Genomic DNA, 18549 nt, shown 5'->3' with positions numbered 1-18549 from the left:
ATACTTGTGTTAACCAGCAGTTGAACAGGTGGATCTGATAAAGTGACCTGGGAGTGAATGTGACGAGTCAAACCTCTGATCTCTGAATCTTGTGATTCCTAATTGTCTCATCTTTTTCAAGGTATTGGGAAGAATGTCATCTGTGATCGGACCGCCACTCCTCTGGATGCCTTCAGAATGATGTCTGCTGCCCAGTACTACCCAAAGTTGCTGAGCATCATGGGAAATGTGCTCCGCTTTCTGCCTGCCTTTGTTCAGATGAAGAAGCTGTTGGAGGAGGGGTACATTGGAGAACTCCTGGTGTGTGAGGCCCAGGTATGATGATAAGAACAGACCAGAATCCAGCAGAGTTTATGCAGTCTGATGTTTCCTGGTGATAAAAGAGATAAAAATGTCCTGTTGCATGTTCTCTTCTTTGGCCCAAAGGTCCATAGCGGCAGCCTCCTTGGGAAGAAATACAACTGGAGCTGCGACGACCTGATGGGAGGTGGCGGCCTGCATTCTGTGGGCAGCTACATCATCGACCTGCTTACATTTCTGACGGGCCAGCGGGCTGTGAAGGTTCACGGCTTCCTCAAGACCTTCGTCAAACAGACGGACCACATCCAGGGCATCCGTCAGATCACCAGTGATGATTTCTGCACATTTCAGATGGTACTGGAAGGAGGCGCCTGCTGCACCGTCACGCTCAACTTCAACGTCCCTGGAGAGTTCAGGCAGGAGGTGATCGTGGTGGGAACCGTGGGGAGGTTGACGGTCACCGGCACCGACCTGTATGGACAGAAGAACTGTAGCGATGGAGTAGTCGGTCGCGGCGCTGAACTCCTGCTCAAAGACACCACTCCTCTGGAGAAAGCCTCCTTACCAGAGAAGGCATTTAGTGACATTCCTTCCCCTTACCTCACTGGGACAATCCGCATGATCCAGGCGGTGCGGGAGGCCTTTCAGGACCAGGACGACCGGCGGACCTGGGACGGCCGGCCTCTGACGATGGCCGCCACGTTTGAGGACTGTCTTTACGCCCTTTGCGTGGTGGATACGATCAAGAAGTCCAACCAGTGTGGAGAGTGGCAGAACATTGTGGTGATGACGGAGGAGCCGGAGATCAGCCCGGCGTATCTGATCAGCGAGGCCATGCGGCGGAGCAGGATGTCGCTCTACTGTTAGCGTCCAGCCTGGATCCAGTAAACTCACCACTGGTTTCGTTGGATTCTCTCTCAAACAGGTTGTTTCTGTTACAGAGTTCAAGCCAAGATGATGCAGTTTCCTGCTACCGCAAAAGCAATGGGATTAATAATCTCTCTTTTATTTATATGGAAGCTTCTTTTTTATTTCTGAAGGACATGAACCTCCAGAGGACGCACATGAAAATCCAACCTACAGTAGATACCAGGGAATTCTTCAGTAGCATCCGCAGGAATCTGCTAATACTCCCATTTCCAAACTGGCGCTGAGCAGAGTCAGCATGCTTTCCACCACCCTGCTGTCTTCTTGACCAAACAGGTTTCCCTGCCTCTCTTCTGTGTGACAGGATCTGGAAACATCACCTTCCTCTGCAGATCCCTGGTCCTCCCATGCTGTGTGGGTCAGCTGTTGCTGTAATCTTAAGTAATTCTAGTTTTACAAAGTGAATGTTAAAGAAAAGTCAGTGCGCTTAATAGTCTGCCTGTTTGCTCTGCTTTTTGTGTGTGACTACAAAAAAAAAAAATCAGTCATTTGGCTGGTGGGTTTCAGGAGTTTTACCTTCTGATTTATGTAAACAGGCTGCAGCAGGAATACGTTTGGCCGTCAGTGTTTCCCTACTGTTATGCTTGGAAGGCGCCCCGCTTCATTTATTTAATTCTATTTACAACATGGAGTGACAACAGAAGTCATGTAAGGTTGCTTTTCTAGTTAGAACAAGTTCATACTTTGTCTTTTTATTAAAAAACAGGCTGATATTATTTATCTTATTTGCATCATGGCATGTCCAGAGGCTTGTCCGGGACATTTTTAATGGAGATGCCAAGCCGAGACAGAAGATAGATAGATTTAACCAACAACAATGTCCAGCAGGATCATTGTTAACGTTGGTTAGAATCAGTGTGTGAAAAACTGAGATGTCTGAAAACCCGTAAAAGGCAGCTTTGAGCTCTTTCCATAGTCCAAAATAAAACTATTTACAGATTTTAAAGAAGAAAGAGTCTCGCAGAGGAAAGAAATGATTTAAAAGTGACTTATACAGAAAAGTAAACACATGAATATTAATGATCAATCAATCTTCCAGCTGCTGGAATCTAATGGCTGCAGTGTGGTTTTGTTTTTAAAGCCTTACCGATGACTTCAGCATCCATCTTTATCCTGTCTCTTCTCTGAGTTCTCTCCAGCCAGTAAAAGTCAGTCAACTCTCCATTGGCCATGTAATTTATGTCCCTGCACGATCACTGTATCATCAGTCTGTACCTCCACTTGATGTAAACACATCGGGGGAGCACTTCCACCAGTAGACAGAGAGCATGTTGGGAAATATGATACGTCAACTACACCAAGTTCAGACCAAAACACCTGCAGCTTTTTAAACGCTCTCAGGGTGACGAAGGTGTAAATGCTGTCGTATTTCTCCTGCTCCAGTGTTACTACAGAGAAATAAGCAGAATTTTCTCATCACTGTCATCTTTTCTGACGCATATTTTAGCTTAAAGTCAAATATTCTGTGTAGGTTTTATTTATCTGAAGTCTGAACTGACAGGATGAGAAAATGCTAGTTTTTAATTACGTTTCTGGGTGTTTGTCATGGCTGCTTTGTGTATTTTGTGTTCGTTTGAGACACAGCCTGGCATTCACAAGCTGCGATATGGAAGGAGCGGTTAGTGGCGCTGCAAGGACAAATCTGATTGGATGTAAAGTCTGAGGATGGACGGTGGTAAAAATGATGGAATAGACAAGTCACGGCGTGCTGTTTTATGGGCCTGACATGCATGATACAGCTCCTCTATACTGTTATGTTTATCTCTACCAATCAAGCAGCTGAGTCCTCCAATGTGCTCAGTAACAAGCATAGTCCAGAAGCAAGCTATGTGAGTGGTGACGCTCACGATGGAATGCAGGGTTAAAATGCATGTATAATCTCAGCCTCATGATACTTAGAATGACTCCACATAGTTGCTTCATCAGGACATTTCAAACAGCCATTTCAGTCATTTATGGAAAATTATGAAAATGCAACATGACGTCTCCATTTTAGAGTTCTTTGTGAATTATTAATGCAGCATTTCTGCCTCTGTGTGTCAGTCACATGTGTGCAACTCAGACTGATGAGTTTTACCATCAGCTCCCAGTAAAGCTCCCTGCCAGTCCTTCCAGTGTTTGTGTTGGCTGTAAACATGTCAGGAAACACTGATTGTTTTCGTGTCATCTATTTGTTTAGCTTGTAAAGACGTTTAGGCCGTGTTTCCATCCATTATCTCCACACAAAAAGACTGTCTTATCGCTGCTTCCTGTTAACAGTGGTGCATCATTTTTACAAACATGAACAAACATCAGCTCAGAATGGAGCAAATAAAGAATTCATACGGGCAAAACATCCCTCTTTTAAGCTCATATCAGCCTTTTTTAAGCAAGTCCCAAAGTGTTCATCTATCTCTTAATATTTTCTCCATCCCCCGATTCCTGCTTTTAATGTCAAATATCTCAAACTGCGTTTTTACCAGCAGTCTTTAGTGTTTAACATCTTTCAGCTGCTTTAGTTTTGCTCTCGTTAACCTTGTTTTCTGCAGCAGAGATCCAGAAAAATATCCAAACTCAGATCAGAGTCAGGTGGTGGCTGCGGGGATGGCTGAAAATAATGAAAACTAAGTTTAACTTCAGGTTTGCAGGAGTTACCCTGACCTACAAGCCAAAACGCTGATTTTTTTTTTTTTTTTAAATGCATCTCTGATCTCCTGTGCGGTTTCTACTGTCTGTGTAACAACTACTGATAATGTAAATATGCAAATATAAGAACAAGAAGTGTTTGTCTGCAGGATGAAACAAGTACTATATGTGTTCTCTGTGTAAAAAGCCAAGGAACTGGAAGAGTGCTTGGGTATTTATCTTGTTATTCTGCTGTTGACATTTTGTGAACTGACCTGCGGCGTATTTGTGAAATCAACAGACTAAGGTTTCTCGTTTTTCCAAAATAATCTGTCAAACACACTCTGATTGAAAGCTTTATGTTTACTCAGCATGCATGAGAGCCAGAACCCGCCATCCCTGCTGTACGCTGTCAAACTCTGGTGTGAAGATCTCCTTTAGTCACACCCAGCTCTTATCAAAACCTTTTTTTACTTTTTCTTCTGCTGCATTTCTTTCAGGAATAAAAACACCTGATGCCAAATGGCCTGCCTGGAAAATAAAGAGTGATAAGCTATCTGTTTGAGCTGCATTGAGATGAATTATTGCCCCCTGTGTAACACAAACACCTTATCAAGTCTACAGACTTTTCCCCTTTGTCTGATAAGAGTCTCATAACTGTCATTAGGATCTGGATGATTTAGTCTTGTCTTGCCTACACCAGAGAATCTGCATAAGTAAACAGAAAAACAATAGATGGTCCCAAAGTGGTTTTATTGTTAAATAAAACATCTGCAGACGATTGAATTTGTTTAAATAGATACCAGGAAAAGTTACTGGTACAGCTCCAGTGAGATGGAGATTAATGAAACTATAGAAAATATATCATTCATTGTTGATCTTTATGATTTTATTAGGGACATATCGTAGGGAGGGGGATGGAGGGGTCTTTGCACATTCAGATAAACTACATTAAGTAGTGGTGGGGCTAGACTTTTATACACGGGATCGCCAGAGGGTGGGGGACATTTTTACTAAAAAAGTCAGAAATATTTCCATTTTTCTTCATTTTTATACCTTACAAAATAAGCCTGGTTCCAAAATATTTTCCTCCTCATTTTTATGCTGAAGCTAACTTTAAAACCAAATAGCGGCCTTGCTAGCCTCTTAGCATAGTTAGCGGTGAGTTATATGGATCCTGAGGTACTCTTTCAGCATATATATATATATATATATATATATATATATATATATATATATATATATATATATATATATATTTCAGTAAATATGTGAAAATCTTAATCAACTGAGTTGATGAGTAGTCCATAAATAATCTTGCTAAAAAATAAAAATGACATTGTTAATCTGGTGATACCATAGAACTAGATTAGTGCTAATACCTTCATGCTAACTTTAAGTTAGCCTTTCATACCATTAGCAGTTGGACGGGAACAAAAAAAGCATGCAGAAGTAAATATTTTTAAAGGATGGATCATTAGAAAACCAGTGAAATTAGCTGGGCACTGGTGTAGTGATGCCGGTGATCCATGCTGAGATATCTCAAGCCTTATTTGAAGAAGCTGTGAGGTGTGCGGATACTGTGCGAATAAATATCTCCTGACTGATTTTAATTTGACATTTTTGTTTACAAAGTGTTTTTTTTTCTTCATTTTATTTTTCTTACTCATGATGGGAGAGCTGACGTTCAGGACCTCATGGTCTGGGTGTTTATTTAATTTTGTTTGTGGTCTGGAAAATGATTATCTGACTCTGTACTGCAGAGAAATAAAGACAGGAGGTGCTCCGGCTCCAGCTTTGAACTCTTCTGCTCTTCGTCTTTCATGTGTGTGTCTGTGTTTCACCAGCGTTCAGGTCAGGGAAGGCCTTTACTCAGGCACAGAGGGGGTGGGACAGGGATAAAAACTGTTTATTGTGGAGACTGACGACTTCACAGAGGTGCTTCTGCCCTCAGAGACCGTAACCTAGCAACTGGATGCCACGTTGCCAAATCTTGTTCTTGTCTAGACAGCCTCCCCTTCTCTTTTTCCGAGTCACTGCTCAAAATAACGAGCACCAAACAGGTTTTTATTTGTGTGTTGTCATTTGCTCCTCTTTTAATCCTTACTGGATCAGACTGGAGCTGTTTTTATTTCTCCCTCCTCTTCATGGTGGGTCGGCTTGTAACCTGGAGGACAACCTGGTGCTTCTGCAGACCTTTTACCCAAATGAAATCCTCTTGTATTTAATAAGTAACAAAAAACAGCAATGATCCAGAAACCATTATAGACTGGGATTTGATTCAGCTGCTTTACAGGTGCTGACTGAGTGTGTCGTGGTTCCTTACGCTCCATGTATTCAGAGGAAACCAGTATGATGCTGTATTGGGATTATATCCTTATATCCAAAAGTTGTTATGTGTGTATACTGTGGACACGTAGACCTTTATACATACTGTAATTTGAGCTCTTAAACACATATTTATGAGTCTAGCTCCAGAGAATAAATTACGCTCTGATGGAGGTCTGTCAGTGTTACAGATCTTTTTTTTTTTTTTTTTATGTTTTCTGTTTTATCATTTTTATTTAATTTTGTTCATTTTATCATGCACTTCAGATAGATAAGTCTTTCTATTATACGTATTTTTAAAAATTATTTTTCTTTCATTTTTTGTGCACGTTTGTTAAATTTCAAATGAGGTTTTATTTTATGTTATTTGTTTGTTCACAGTGGTTTTAAGGTGTATAGATATGTGTTTGAGTGTGAGTGTTCGGACCTTGATTTATGGTTCAGCACACATGTTGCTGCAGTTTCTTTTTTTTTTTTTTTTTTTTGTCTTGTCCAGCATTTAAGCAAGCAGACTGATGTTCTGGATGCTGTGTTCTGCTGAGCAAATTTATTTTGCCAAGGGGAACTTTTGTAGATGTAATGATCCCCTTGTATTTCTTGATTCTTATTTTATTTTTCAATTTGTTTTGGATAATAGCTTGTATTACAGAGTTTATGCTACTGGACCCGACCGGAAAGGACAGGAAAGGGGCAGAAAGAGAACAGAAAGGAGAACATAAAAAAAACAAAAAAAAAAAAACAAAAGAAAGAGATCAATGCATACATGTATATGCACATACATACCCACCTACATATATATGTATATACACTCGCACATACATTATATATATACATATATACATACATACATACATATACACATACATACACATGCATACACACACATGTACACATACATGCATACATAAAGATAGATATACATACATACATATACACATACATACACACACATATATATATATATATATATATATACATATATACACATATACATACTCACATACATACACATACACTCACACATATGCATACATATATACATATCCATACACATACATACATACACATACACATACACATAAGTACACACACATACCCACCCACACACATAAATATATACACCCACACAAGCCAACTCTAGATTCGTGGAGAACAAAACCGTTGACAATCATGAAGACCAGAAACTAGCAAGTTAAGTCAAAAAGACAGAAAGAGAGCTACCTGCTGTTAGTGAATAAACTTGCTGGATGACTCAGTGACTGTGACACATGCAGAACATTCATGCAGAACATTCAGAGTGGAACGTGTTTAGAGAAGAGTGATCATGCCAATGTGACCCCGCCCGCCTACAGCTAGAGGAAGGCCAGGAGAACCCAGAGACCCGGGTAACCGACAGTCACCCCCAGGTACAGATCCCAACCCCCCCACTCCAGAGCCAGCCATGCATCTGCCCAGGAGGTGGCGAAGGAGGTGCCCAACCAGAGTCCCCCGCAGTCAGGGGGAACAGGCCCCAGCAGGCCCAGGCCGGCAAGGGCCGATCCCGCCGGGCACCGGCCACCTAGGGCAGACAGAGCGCAGGCCCCAGGGCCCCAAGAGCCCGTGAGCAGCCCCCCGCCCCCGCAGGCAGAGGGCACAGCCCACACCGACGGAGGACCAGGATCCCCAGACCGCCACCCAGCGGCAGCCAGGTCGCACCCCAGCGCACCAGCTGCGCCCCCGGGTACAGGACACCACCCCCCCACCACCAAACCACACACACATATACATGCATACCCCGCCCCCCCCCCCAACACGCACTCCCCTCACACATATACATGCATACCCCCCCCCAAACACGCACTCCCCTCTCAACCCCCATCCACACAACCCTCTGCAATCCATGCACATCATCCATAACATATACAACCCCACCCCACCTCTACTCACTCACCCATACCAAGTCACACGAACCCCAATCGCCCCCGCCCCCACACACGCTCACCCCCCCCCCCCCACACACACACACGCTCACACCCCGCCACCCCATCCCTCTACTTCTACCCAACCACACATGCCCCACCAAACACCCCTCCACCACCCATAGCCCCCCTCCAAACTTCACCCTCACTCACACATCCCATTCCGCATATACACCCCCCCCTACACACACACACACACACACACACATACCCTCACTCCTCCAACACAGGCACACCCCAATACAACCCACGCGCCAACATACCCCTCCACACACACATCTACTCATCCTCACACATCCCTATCCCCTACCCACCTATATCCCTAACCCTAATCCCCCCCCCCAGCCATCCCACCATCCATCTGTAACCCCATACACCCACTCCCACACATCCTCACCTCACCCCTCCATCATGTCCCATGTGAGATACCTCAGAGGGGGCAGAGGACAGGATGGCCCCGATCAGGGCCCCCATAATTACCGCCCACCACTCCCAGCGTCCCCCCCACCACCCCACAGATGCAGCCGACCCAGCACCCCCCCAGGGCCGGCGACAACCCTCCTACAGCCAGGCCAGCCCAGACTTAGGCCTAATGGACGGCACTCTTCCCCCACCCGTACCCCCCCCCAGTAAAGCCCCGAGAGCAGGGGCATGAGAAGACCCTATCGTCCCTGCCTCCCCCCCGCTTATGACTGATTGTGAAGTATGTATTAGTTGCTGCAGTTTCTATAAAATAAAAAAAATTATTTAAGAGTCTCTGACTGATTTCATATCAGCTGTGAAATTTCTTTGATCTTCCACCATAAATACAATATAAAACATCATCTAAACTTCCTGTTTCTGGCTTGAGAATGAGTCAATATTTCATTTCATGTTCACGTTCAGGCATAAACATCCAAAGTTCAGGGCATAACCATGTAATTCAGGATCAATTGTTCCATTCATGCAGTACACAAACAGGCCCAAACTTTCCTACTACCAGATGGGACATAAGGGGTTCGCTAATCATGTCCACCTTGTTTGTACTGATTCAGACCCCACTTGTCTTCAGAACTGCTTTCATTTTTGGTGCAATAGGTTCAACGAGGTTTTGGAAACAGATTTTTCTCCACACTGGCATGAAGCATCATACAGTGAGCTGTGTGACATGGTGCATCATCCTGCTGAAAGTTTCCATCAGAAGATGCTACACTGTGCTCATAAAGGGATGGACATGGTCAGCAGCAGGACTCAGGTAGGCTGTGCTGGTTAAACCATGTCATGGTGGTACTAAGGGGACCAAAGTGGGACAAGATAATGTCCTCCCACACCATTACACCTGAAGCACTGATAAAAGGCAGGATGGATCCCTCCTGGAGGGTAACAATCTCTGGGCAGTAATGTTGGTAATGTCATCATGGTCCTTCTGAAATTTGTATTTTCATCTTTCATTCACCAGATTCGCTCTGTGCTTCAGTTAACGTGATCTGAAAGCCTCTGCTGACCCCTGCTGGCCTCTGTTGTCACTGCATGCAGGATAACATGGAAAGTTTCAGCTTCTGCTTGTTGTTTTTTTTTTTCCTTTTAAATGCTGTTATATGGATAATTTAAAAAAGACTGGCTTCTTCCAGGTTGGTTCGCAGCGCAACACATAATAAAGCAAAAATGGTCCAGAACTAGTTTTATGAACATCCGTCCTGTCCCGCATGACACAAATCTGAACATTTTAGTTTAAAGGTCTGCAGAGAACATGTTGACTGCAGCTGATAAGATCACCTCAACACAAAGTTGAATCTCAAAATAAGATGAGAGGATGTTTAGAGGGCAAATGAAGTCCCCTCATTTTCTCCTGTATTTATGCAACTTGGCCGGTAGGGGGCAGTGTTCGTCATTAAGGAAGGTTTCTATAAGATTTCTATCTTTTGTTGTTCAGAAATTCGCTTGCAATTTAAAATAAGGTACAACATGTTAAAATTGTTGTACATGAACTGAAAACAACTGAGCAGCAATATTTAGAAAACTGAATGGATAGCTGTGCATGTGTAAGTTTATTGCCGTGAAATACAAATAAGGTACTAAATAAAAAGAGGTAATCATGTCAAATTCTTCATCCTCTCCTACAGAAGTTGGGCTTTTGATACTTTACACTAAGAAAAAGTTTCATATAGGAATATCTAATTTAAAAAAGTTAGAAAACGAGGATGGATTTAAATAATCTCTCATATGTGAAGAATTTGGGCAAAACAAACTGTTGTTTTACTTTTTATTTTTCGTTTGACAGCCAGTTCTCACTATGTTGCATGTTTTATTAGGAAATCCTGGAGCGCTGTAAGAGGGAGTTTCCTGCTACCAAAAGAAGAAAATAACATCTATCAAACTCTTCTGTGTGGGGATCTTTGAAAGAATAGATTTAATTAAACATTGCTCTATATTAGGAGGGGGTGGCAGGGTTTGAGGGGCCGTACAGTATATAATTATTTCTCATATGAACATTTGTACTCCTGCATGAAAACATTTTGCTGCATTTGAGTCTTTTTTTTTTAAACATTTTGTCGGGTGTCCATCATTGTGGCTGACAGCACTACTCTTCAAACCTTTGAACCACAATGCCAAGATAACATATGCTGGATCCTGCGACCCCCCCAGTGATGACCAAGTAATTGTATGACGTATCAGTTGGGTCATCCACCTTACATTAATGTATTTTTAAAATACATGTTGCATTTTAAAATGTGCATGTTGAGATAATTCATTTAAAATAGATAGGGTCACAAAAGCAGGCAGAAGATTTAAGCATCACAATAAATGCAAGTTTATACAATTTAGAGCTTTAAAACATCAGAAAATAAGAACCTTAAAAACACACTAGAAAGGGAAAAATAAATAACCTTAGATTAAAAAATAGTATGATACGGAAGCATAGAGATGTCACTGTGGTGATTCCTGTTCCCTGGTGGGCGTGGTCAGCTGAGAACTGGAGGCACACCTGATCCACATTCCAGCAATTAACAACCTATTTAAGACCAGCTCTGCCTGCTATCCAGCGCCAGATTGTTGATTGCCCTGCGGTAAAACAGCTCTCGGCCTCTGCTTACGTTGCTTGTGCAAAACCTTGATTTGTAACCTGTCCTGTCTTCCTCCTGCCAGTGAAAGCCTGCCAGTTCATAGATGCTACCTGCCAGTCTGCCAGTTTTGCCTGCCTGCCCGCCCGTTCGCTTGCTCCCCTGCTTGTCTGCCTGCCTCCTGCTGCTCACCAGTCTGCCAGTCTCTGAAGTTCCGCTGGAAGAATTCACAGGGATCTGTGGAGAACCAATAAACCTCTCTCTGTACTCTGACAGTGTCCGCTCTTTGGATCCTACTAGCCCCACTTTTACAACAGTCACTTTAATAAAATAAAAAATAAAAAAAATAAAAAAGTTTTGTACCTTTTTATGTGTCAACATGATAATTATGCATATGAAAACATGAAACGTTTTGATCAGGCTAACAGTTTCATGCTTCCGTAGATTTAAAACATCAAGTTTTAATATTTCAGTTATAAAGAAAAGGTGTGGATCAGGACTATTTAAATAAAAACTGTTTCCATGCATCTGAAAATAGGAGGGTCTTTGACTGGTTGTTCCAGCAGATCCAAGGCTTTCTGGGAGTTTGTTCCAGACATGTGGACCATAGAAGCTGAATGCAGCTTCTCCATGTCTACTTCTGACTCTGGGAACTGATGAAAGGCCAGATCCAGATGACCTGAGGGGTCTGATGGGTTCATTCTGGGACAAGGGATCTCTGATGTGTTTTGGTCCTGAACCATTCAGGGCTTTAAAGACCAGCAACAGAACTTTAACGTCTATTCTCGTTGCAGAAACTGGCTCTACAGACATGCAAAGTCACCTCTGTGGTGGGAAAGGAGCCTGAGCAAGAGGTTGAGCGGTTCTGGCTAGATATAGCTGGACTCACCTCAACGCATGGCATGGGCTCTGGAACCAGTTCCCTCGAGAAGGGCTGGACCTTCTTCCACTCTGGAGTTGCTCACAGTGTGAGGAGGTTGTGGGGATTCTTATTGGCCCCTGGCTTGGTGCCTGCATGTTGGGGTTTACCCTGGTGGATGAAAGGGTAGCTTCCCACCGCCTGACTGTAGTCTGTGCTTATGCACTGAATAACAATTCAGAGAACCCACCCTTTCTGGAGTCCTTGGAGGGAGTCATGGAGTGTGCTCCCTCTGGGGACTCCCTTGTTCTACTGAGGGACTTCAATGCTCAGGAGAACAATGACAGTGAGACTTGGAGGGGATTGATTGGGAAGCATGGCCTCCCCCCTTGGACCCAAATGGTGTCTTGTTGTTGGACTTCTGTGCTCATCATGGATTGTCCGTAACAAACACTATGTTCAAGCATATGAGTGTCCATATGTACACCTGGCATCAAGACTCTCTGGGCCACAGCTCGATGATCAACTTTGTAATCGTATTGTTGGACCTGCAGCAGATCACTTGGGTACAGAGGGGGGTGGAGCTGTCAACTGATCACCACCTAGAGGTGAGTTGGCTCAGATGGTGGGGGAGGAAGCCGGTCAGATCTGGCAGGCCCAAACGTGTCGTAAAGGTCTGCTGGGAACATCTAACAGAGTCCCCTGTCAGAGCAAACTTCAACTCCCACCTCCCGCAGAGCTTCAACCATGTCATGAGTGAGCCGAGGGACATTGGGTCAGAGTGGGCTGTGTTCTGTGCCTCTATTGTTGAGGCAGCCAGCCAGAGCAGTGCCCATAAGGTCATTGGTGCCTGTCATGGTGCTAATCCCAGAACTCATTGGGGGACACCAGCCGTAAGAGATACCATCCAGCTGAAGAAGGAGTCTTATCAGGCCTTCTTGGCTTGTAGGATTCTGGAGGCAGCTGATAGGTACCAACAGGCTAAGTGGCATGCGGCTTCAGCTGTTGCCAAGGCAAAAACTTGGGTGGGAGGAATTCGGCAAGGCCATTGAGAAAGACTTCTGGAAGGCTTCAAGGCAATTCTGGTCCACCATCTGGCGACTCAAGCAAGTGAGTGGTAAGCAAGGCTCCATCAACGTTGTGTACAGTGGAGATGGGAAGCTGCTGACCTCAACTCGGGACCTTGTGGGTCAGTGGAAGGAATACTTCAAAGACCTCCTCAATCCTACCAACAGATCTTCTGATGAGGAAGCAGAGCTGGGGGACTCAGAGGTGTACTCTCCTATTTCTGGGGCAAGGTTGTTGAGGTGGATAAAGTGCTCCTTGGCGGCAGGGCTCCGGGGGTGGATGAGATCCACCAAGAGTTTCTTTAGGCTCTGGATGCTGTGGGGCTGTCCTGGCTAACACGTCTCTGCAGCATGGACATCACGTGGACATCGGGGACATCTGGACTGGCAGACTGGGGTGGTGGTGGAGGGTGTGCTCCAACTACAGGGGGATCACACTCTTCAGCCTCCTTGGTAAGGTCTATTCACGGGTCCTGGAGAGGATGGTCCGCTGGATAGTCCAATCTCGGATTGAGGAGGAGCAGTGTGGTTTTCGTCCTGGTCGTGGAACAGTGGACCAGTTCTATACCCTCTTTGGGGTCCTGGAGGGGGCATGGGAGTTTGCCCAACCAGTCTACATGTGCTTTGTGGATCTGGAGAAGGCATTTAACTGTGTCCCCCAGGGACTCCTGTAAGGGGAATGCCGGGACTATGTGGTACCAGACGCCCTGTCTGGTCCCTGTACGACAGGTGTCAGAACTTGGTTCACATTGCCGGCAGTAAGTCGGATTTATTTCCAGTGAGAGTTGGAATCTGCCAGGGCTGCCCTTTATCACCGATTCTGTTCATAACCTATATGGACAGAATTTCTAGGCGCAGCCGAGGTGTTGAGGGGATCCAGTGTGGTGACTTCAGGATTGGGGGTCAGCTTTTTGCGGATGGCGTGGTCCTGTTGGCTTCATCTGGTCGTGACCTCCAGCTCTCGCTTGAGGGATTTGCAATCCGAGTGTGAAGCGGCTGGGATGAGAATCAGTACCTCCAAATCTGAGACCATGGTCCTCAGCCTGAAAAAGTGGATTGTCCTGGCCGGTTCGGGAATGAAGTCTTGTGTAAAGTGGAGGAGTTTAAATATCTCGGGGTCTTGTTCACGAGTGAGGAAAGGATGGAGTGTGAGCTTGACAGACGGATCGGTGCAGCGTCTGCAGTAATGCGGACTCTGCGCCGGTCTATTGTGGTGGAGAAGGAGCTAAGCCAAAAGGCGACGCTCTCGATTTACTCGTCGATCTACGTTCCTACTCTCACCTATGGTCATGAGCTGTGGGTCGTGACCGAAAGACCAAGATCTCGTACACAGGCAGCTGAAATGATTTTCCTCCGCAGGGTGGCCGGGCTCTCCCTTAGAGAAAGGGTGAGGAGCTTGGTCATCTGGGAGGGGCTCAGAGTAGAGCCGCTGCTCCTCCGCATCGAGAGGAACCAGTTGAGGTGGCTCGGTCATCTGGTCAGGATGCCTCTTGGACCTCCCTGGTGAGGTGTTCTAGGCGCGTCCCTCTGAGGAGACCCCAGGGAAGATCCAGTTGGAGGGATGACATCTCACTAGCACAGATGTCTGGAGTTGGTGAGCCTGCATGAGAAAACATTTTTATTTATAGTCTGGATCAGCAGGACGACACATTTACTGCGTGTTACGTTTCAGCTAACACACTAAAACTCTTTCAGGAGCAGCTTCAGAACTTTACTTGTTTATCTTAATAATCCAACAGTGTCTTTTTTAAGATAATAAAGCTCAATGAAATCCACAATTTGATCTGATTCTACTCCAGTTTTGACCTCTGATCTCTCTGGACAGATGAAAATAAAAATCTCTGGCTTCAGTGATGAAGACTTTCTGCCACGTGACTTTCCACAGGACATGTGGATTCACCACTCAATAGTTCTGCACTTTCACAGCAGGGTTTTCTTCTTATTCAGTCTGCATGAGATCATCATCTGCAGCAAGTTTTACTTTAACAGATCAGTGGTAGTTGTTACAGTTTGACCTTTTTTTTTTAGAGAGAGTTTGCTGAATGTTTATCTCTACAAACTTTTGCTGAAATAATGGAATATTAATAGAGAAACATATGTGTATTTTTATACATAAGTCTACATATATATTTACCTGGTTTTGAAAACATCTGGACGGACACTTCCAGCTTCAGGAGCATCCAAACTGCGACTGTGGAGGAAAACATTCATTTTAGTCGACCTCCGGCTTTTGCTCTTCAGTCCCCGGTCAGCTGACAGCAGCTGTCCCCTCGTGGCTCCTTGCTGCGTGGCTTTGCTCAGTGAGGCTGTGACGGGAGGACGGATCGGCTGCGGAGATGGCGGACCCGGCGGAGACCACCATCAAGGTGGTGTGCCGTTTCAGGCCGCTGAACAGCTCGGAAGTGGCCCGAGGAGACAAGTACATTCCCAAGTTCCAGGGTGAAGACTGTGTGCAGATCGGGGTGAGTCCGTGTCTTTGTCTTTTATTGAATTTATTAACAAAAGTTAACTTTATTTGGAGGAATTAACTGAAGAACATGCTGCTGGACTCCGTTCCAGCTTATAAACTCATAGTTTTACATGAAAAGGAATAAAAATATTACTTTTAACATAGAAGTTAAATGCATTTCCTGAACGCAGAGAATTTTGAGTGGTAAAACAGAAACTCTCTCTTCTGATATCACACGAGTGTGAGCCTGTTTGTCTTCAGTCCCATGCAGAGTATTTACACTCACATGTCACTGTATCAGGTACACCTGATCATTGGCTGTTTAATGCAAATATCTGATCAGCCAATCACATGGCAGCATTTATTCACGCAGACATGATGAAGACGACTTGCTGAAGTTCAAACTGAGCATCAGAATGAGGAAGTACGGAGATTTAAGTGATTTTGAACGCACCATGGTTGATGGTCTGAATGTTTACTGGGATTTTCACACACGTGTAACGGGAGATTCCCATCATGATGTGCAGCAACTATGCAATGCTTCATGTCAACATGACGCAAAATGTCATATGGACACTTTATTGGATCGATCACAACAAAAATGAAGACAGTTCTGAACCAGATCCATATTGTTTATTTTGGATGATAAGATTAAAACTTTATTATATATATACTTTCGAGTTTTAAGATGTGTCACGAGAGCAGTGGAGATGTGGTGTGGACCCAAACGCGGAGACGAGGGAGCAGGAATGCAGAACTCAGACAGATTTATTTTCCTCAGAGGAACCCAGGGAACTCAGAACAGACAAACTAACGGAGGTACAAAATGATCCAGCAAACAATGAGTGAACATGAGTGGTATAAATACACAGGAAAAACCGAACGAGAAGCAGGTGAAACAAATGAACTAAATGAACCCAGGTGAACCAAATCAATGAACAGGAAATCTAAGAAGCTAACCAAGAACCAAGACAGGAAAAACTACAAAATAAAACAGGAGTCCTAAAAACAAAGCACAGAAAAACCCAAATCATGACAGTACCCCCCCCTCAAGGGCCGGCCACTGGACGGCCCAAAAAGTTCAGAGTCCAGACACGGGTGGGAGGAGGGGGCCCGGAGGAGGGACCAAGGGAAAAAACAAAGTGCAGGGGCACAGGGCCGGGGGAAGAATCCAAACGGCCCAGCTCAGGAAACAGTCTGGGGGCAGGCTCGGCTCTGGAGGACGGCCGGGAGGCCCAGACGACGGGGGCAGGCCTGGCTTAGGATCCCTCACGTTGGACACTGGAGACGGAGGAGAAGGAGCGACCTCCTCGCCGGACACTGGGGACACAGGAGGAGCGTCCATCTCCTGGACCCCCTCGGGAACTGGGGAGGAGCGTCCCGACCTGGGACCCCCTCGGGAACTGGGGAGGAGCGTCCCGACCTGGGACCCCCTCGGGAACTGGGGAGGAGCGTCCCGACCTGGGACCCCCTCGGGAACTGGGGAGGAGCGTCCCGACCTGGGACCCCCTCGGAAACATGGAGCAAGGGAGGAGCGTCCCGACCTGGGACCCCCTCGGAAACATGGAGCAAGGGATGTGGACGGGCTCTGGGCGCTGGCGTGGGAGCCTGCGGCGCCGGACGGGCTCTGGGCGCTGGCGTGGGAGCCTGCGGCGCCGGACGGGTTCTGGGCGCTGGCGTGGGAGCCTGCGGCGCCGGAGACGTGGGCCTCGGAGCAGGCGGGGACACTGGAGACGTGGGCCTCGGAGCAGGCGGGGACACTGGAGACGTGGGCCTCGGAGCAGGAGGCAAAGGGGAGCAATGTTGTTTGCAGTCCCGCCTCCTCCTGGCCATCCCAGCAGTCCATTTAAGCCCTAGCGATGGAGGAGACCAAATAGCAGAACAGACAAACTAACTGAGGTACAAAATGATCCAGCAAACAATGAGTGAACATGAGTGGTATAAATACACAGGAAAAACCAAACGAGAAGCAGGTGAAACAAATGAACTAAATGAACCCAGGTGAACCAAATCAATGAACAGGAAATCTAAGAAGCTAACCAAGAACCAAGACAGGAAAAACTACAAAATAAAACAGGAAGCCTAAAAACAAAGCACAGAAAAACCCAAATCATGACAAGATGCTCTTCCACTTTTAGTGAATACTCCTTTTTTACTTTTAAGTTGTGTAATAATTCAAACAATAAATGAGGAGGCAGAGGCGTTTTATATTTTACATTCGGCTTCCCTTATTAAAAACATATAAATCCTGTCTATTAAATATTATTATTATTGTACCTGTAACAGTTTAACAAGTGATGTAATGGTACCATTTAGAGCAGTGTGCTGGATTTCAGTTTTGCCTTCTTCTCTTCTCCAGCAAACCTTCCACATGACAGATTTTTGTATTTCTGATCACTCCATGGCGAGACATTATTTGCTCAGCAGTGCAAACTGTGTGAATGCAAATCCTCTGGCAGAACTTTGTGTGATGAGGTGCCATGTTAGGGAGGAGCAGCTCATCTGGGAGGAAGATGCAGCTGATAAAGGCTCTTAATGGTTATGAAATGAGAACAGCTGAGAAGATTTAACTCTCCCTTTTGTGATCTCATTCATCATGATCACAACATGACGATAAGTCAGTCACATGACCCCATGCAGTCATGTGACTCTCAAGCGTTCTCTCAGTTCTCAGTGTTGTGTTATAAGTGACAAGAAGAGGACGTAACACCTGTAGCAGAATCATGCAGCTGGAACAACTTCCATCCATCCATCCATCCATCCATCCATCCATCAATCCGTCTGTCCATCCATCCATCTGTCCATCCATCCATCTGTCCATCCATCCATCATCCATCCATCCATCCATCCATCCATCCATACAACCAACCAACCATCCATCCATCCATCTATCTATCCATCTTCCATCCATCCATCCATCCATCCATCCATCCATCCATCCATCCATCCATCCATCCATCCATCTATCTATCCATCTACCATCCATCCATCCATCCATCCATACAACCAACTATCC

At 45.2% G+C, this 18549-nt stretch overlaps 2 protein-coding genes across 2 annotated transcripts in view; both read left to right on the top strand.

The window, feature by feature from the left end:
• gfod1 (glucose-fructose oxidoreductase domain containing 1) overlaps nt 1–4736 on the top strand; it is a 32458-nt gene extending 27722 nt beyond the window's left edge. Inside the window, exons 2-3 of the mRNA XM_079259667.1 lie at nt 122–315; nt 427–4736. Coding sequence (XP_079115793.1) covers nt 122–315; nt 427–1167 — 935 coding nt within the window. The 3' untranslated portion in view covers nt 1168–4736. The remainder of the gene's footprint in view (nt 1–121; nt 316–426) is intronic.
• Nucleotides 4737–15420: 10684 nt separating this feature from the next.
• LOC306770984 (kinesin-1 heavy chain-like) overlaps nt 15421–18549 on the top strand; it is a gene marked incomplete at both ends in the record, with an annotated part of 29535 nt that continues 26406 nt past the window's right edge. Inside the window, one exon of the mRNA XM_079260004.1 lies at nt 15421–15546. Coding sequence (XP_079116130.1) covers nt 15421–15546 — 126 coding nt within the window. The remainder of the gene's footprint in view (nt 15547–18549) is intronic.

The sequence above is a fragment of the Telmatherina bonti genome (genome assembly GCF_933228915.1).
Source record: "Telmatherina bonti genome assembly, chromosome: 20".
NCBI classification, from domain to species: domain Eukaryota; kingdom Metazoa; phylum Chordata; class Actinopteri; order Atheriniformes; family Telmatherinidae; genus Telmatherina; species Telmatherina bonti.
Note: the sequence above shows the minus strand (reverse complement) of the source record. Positions and strands in the feature narration are given on the sequence as shown.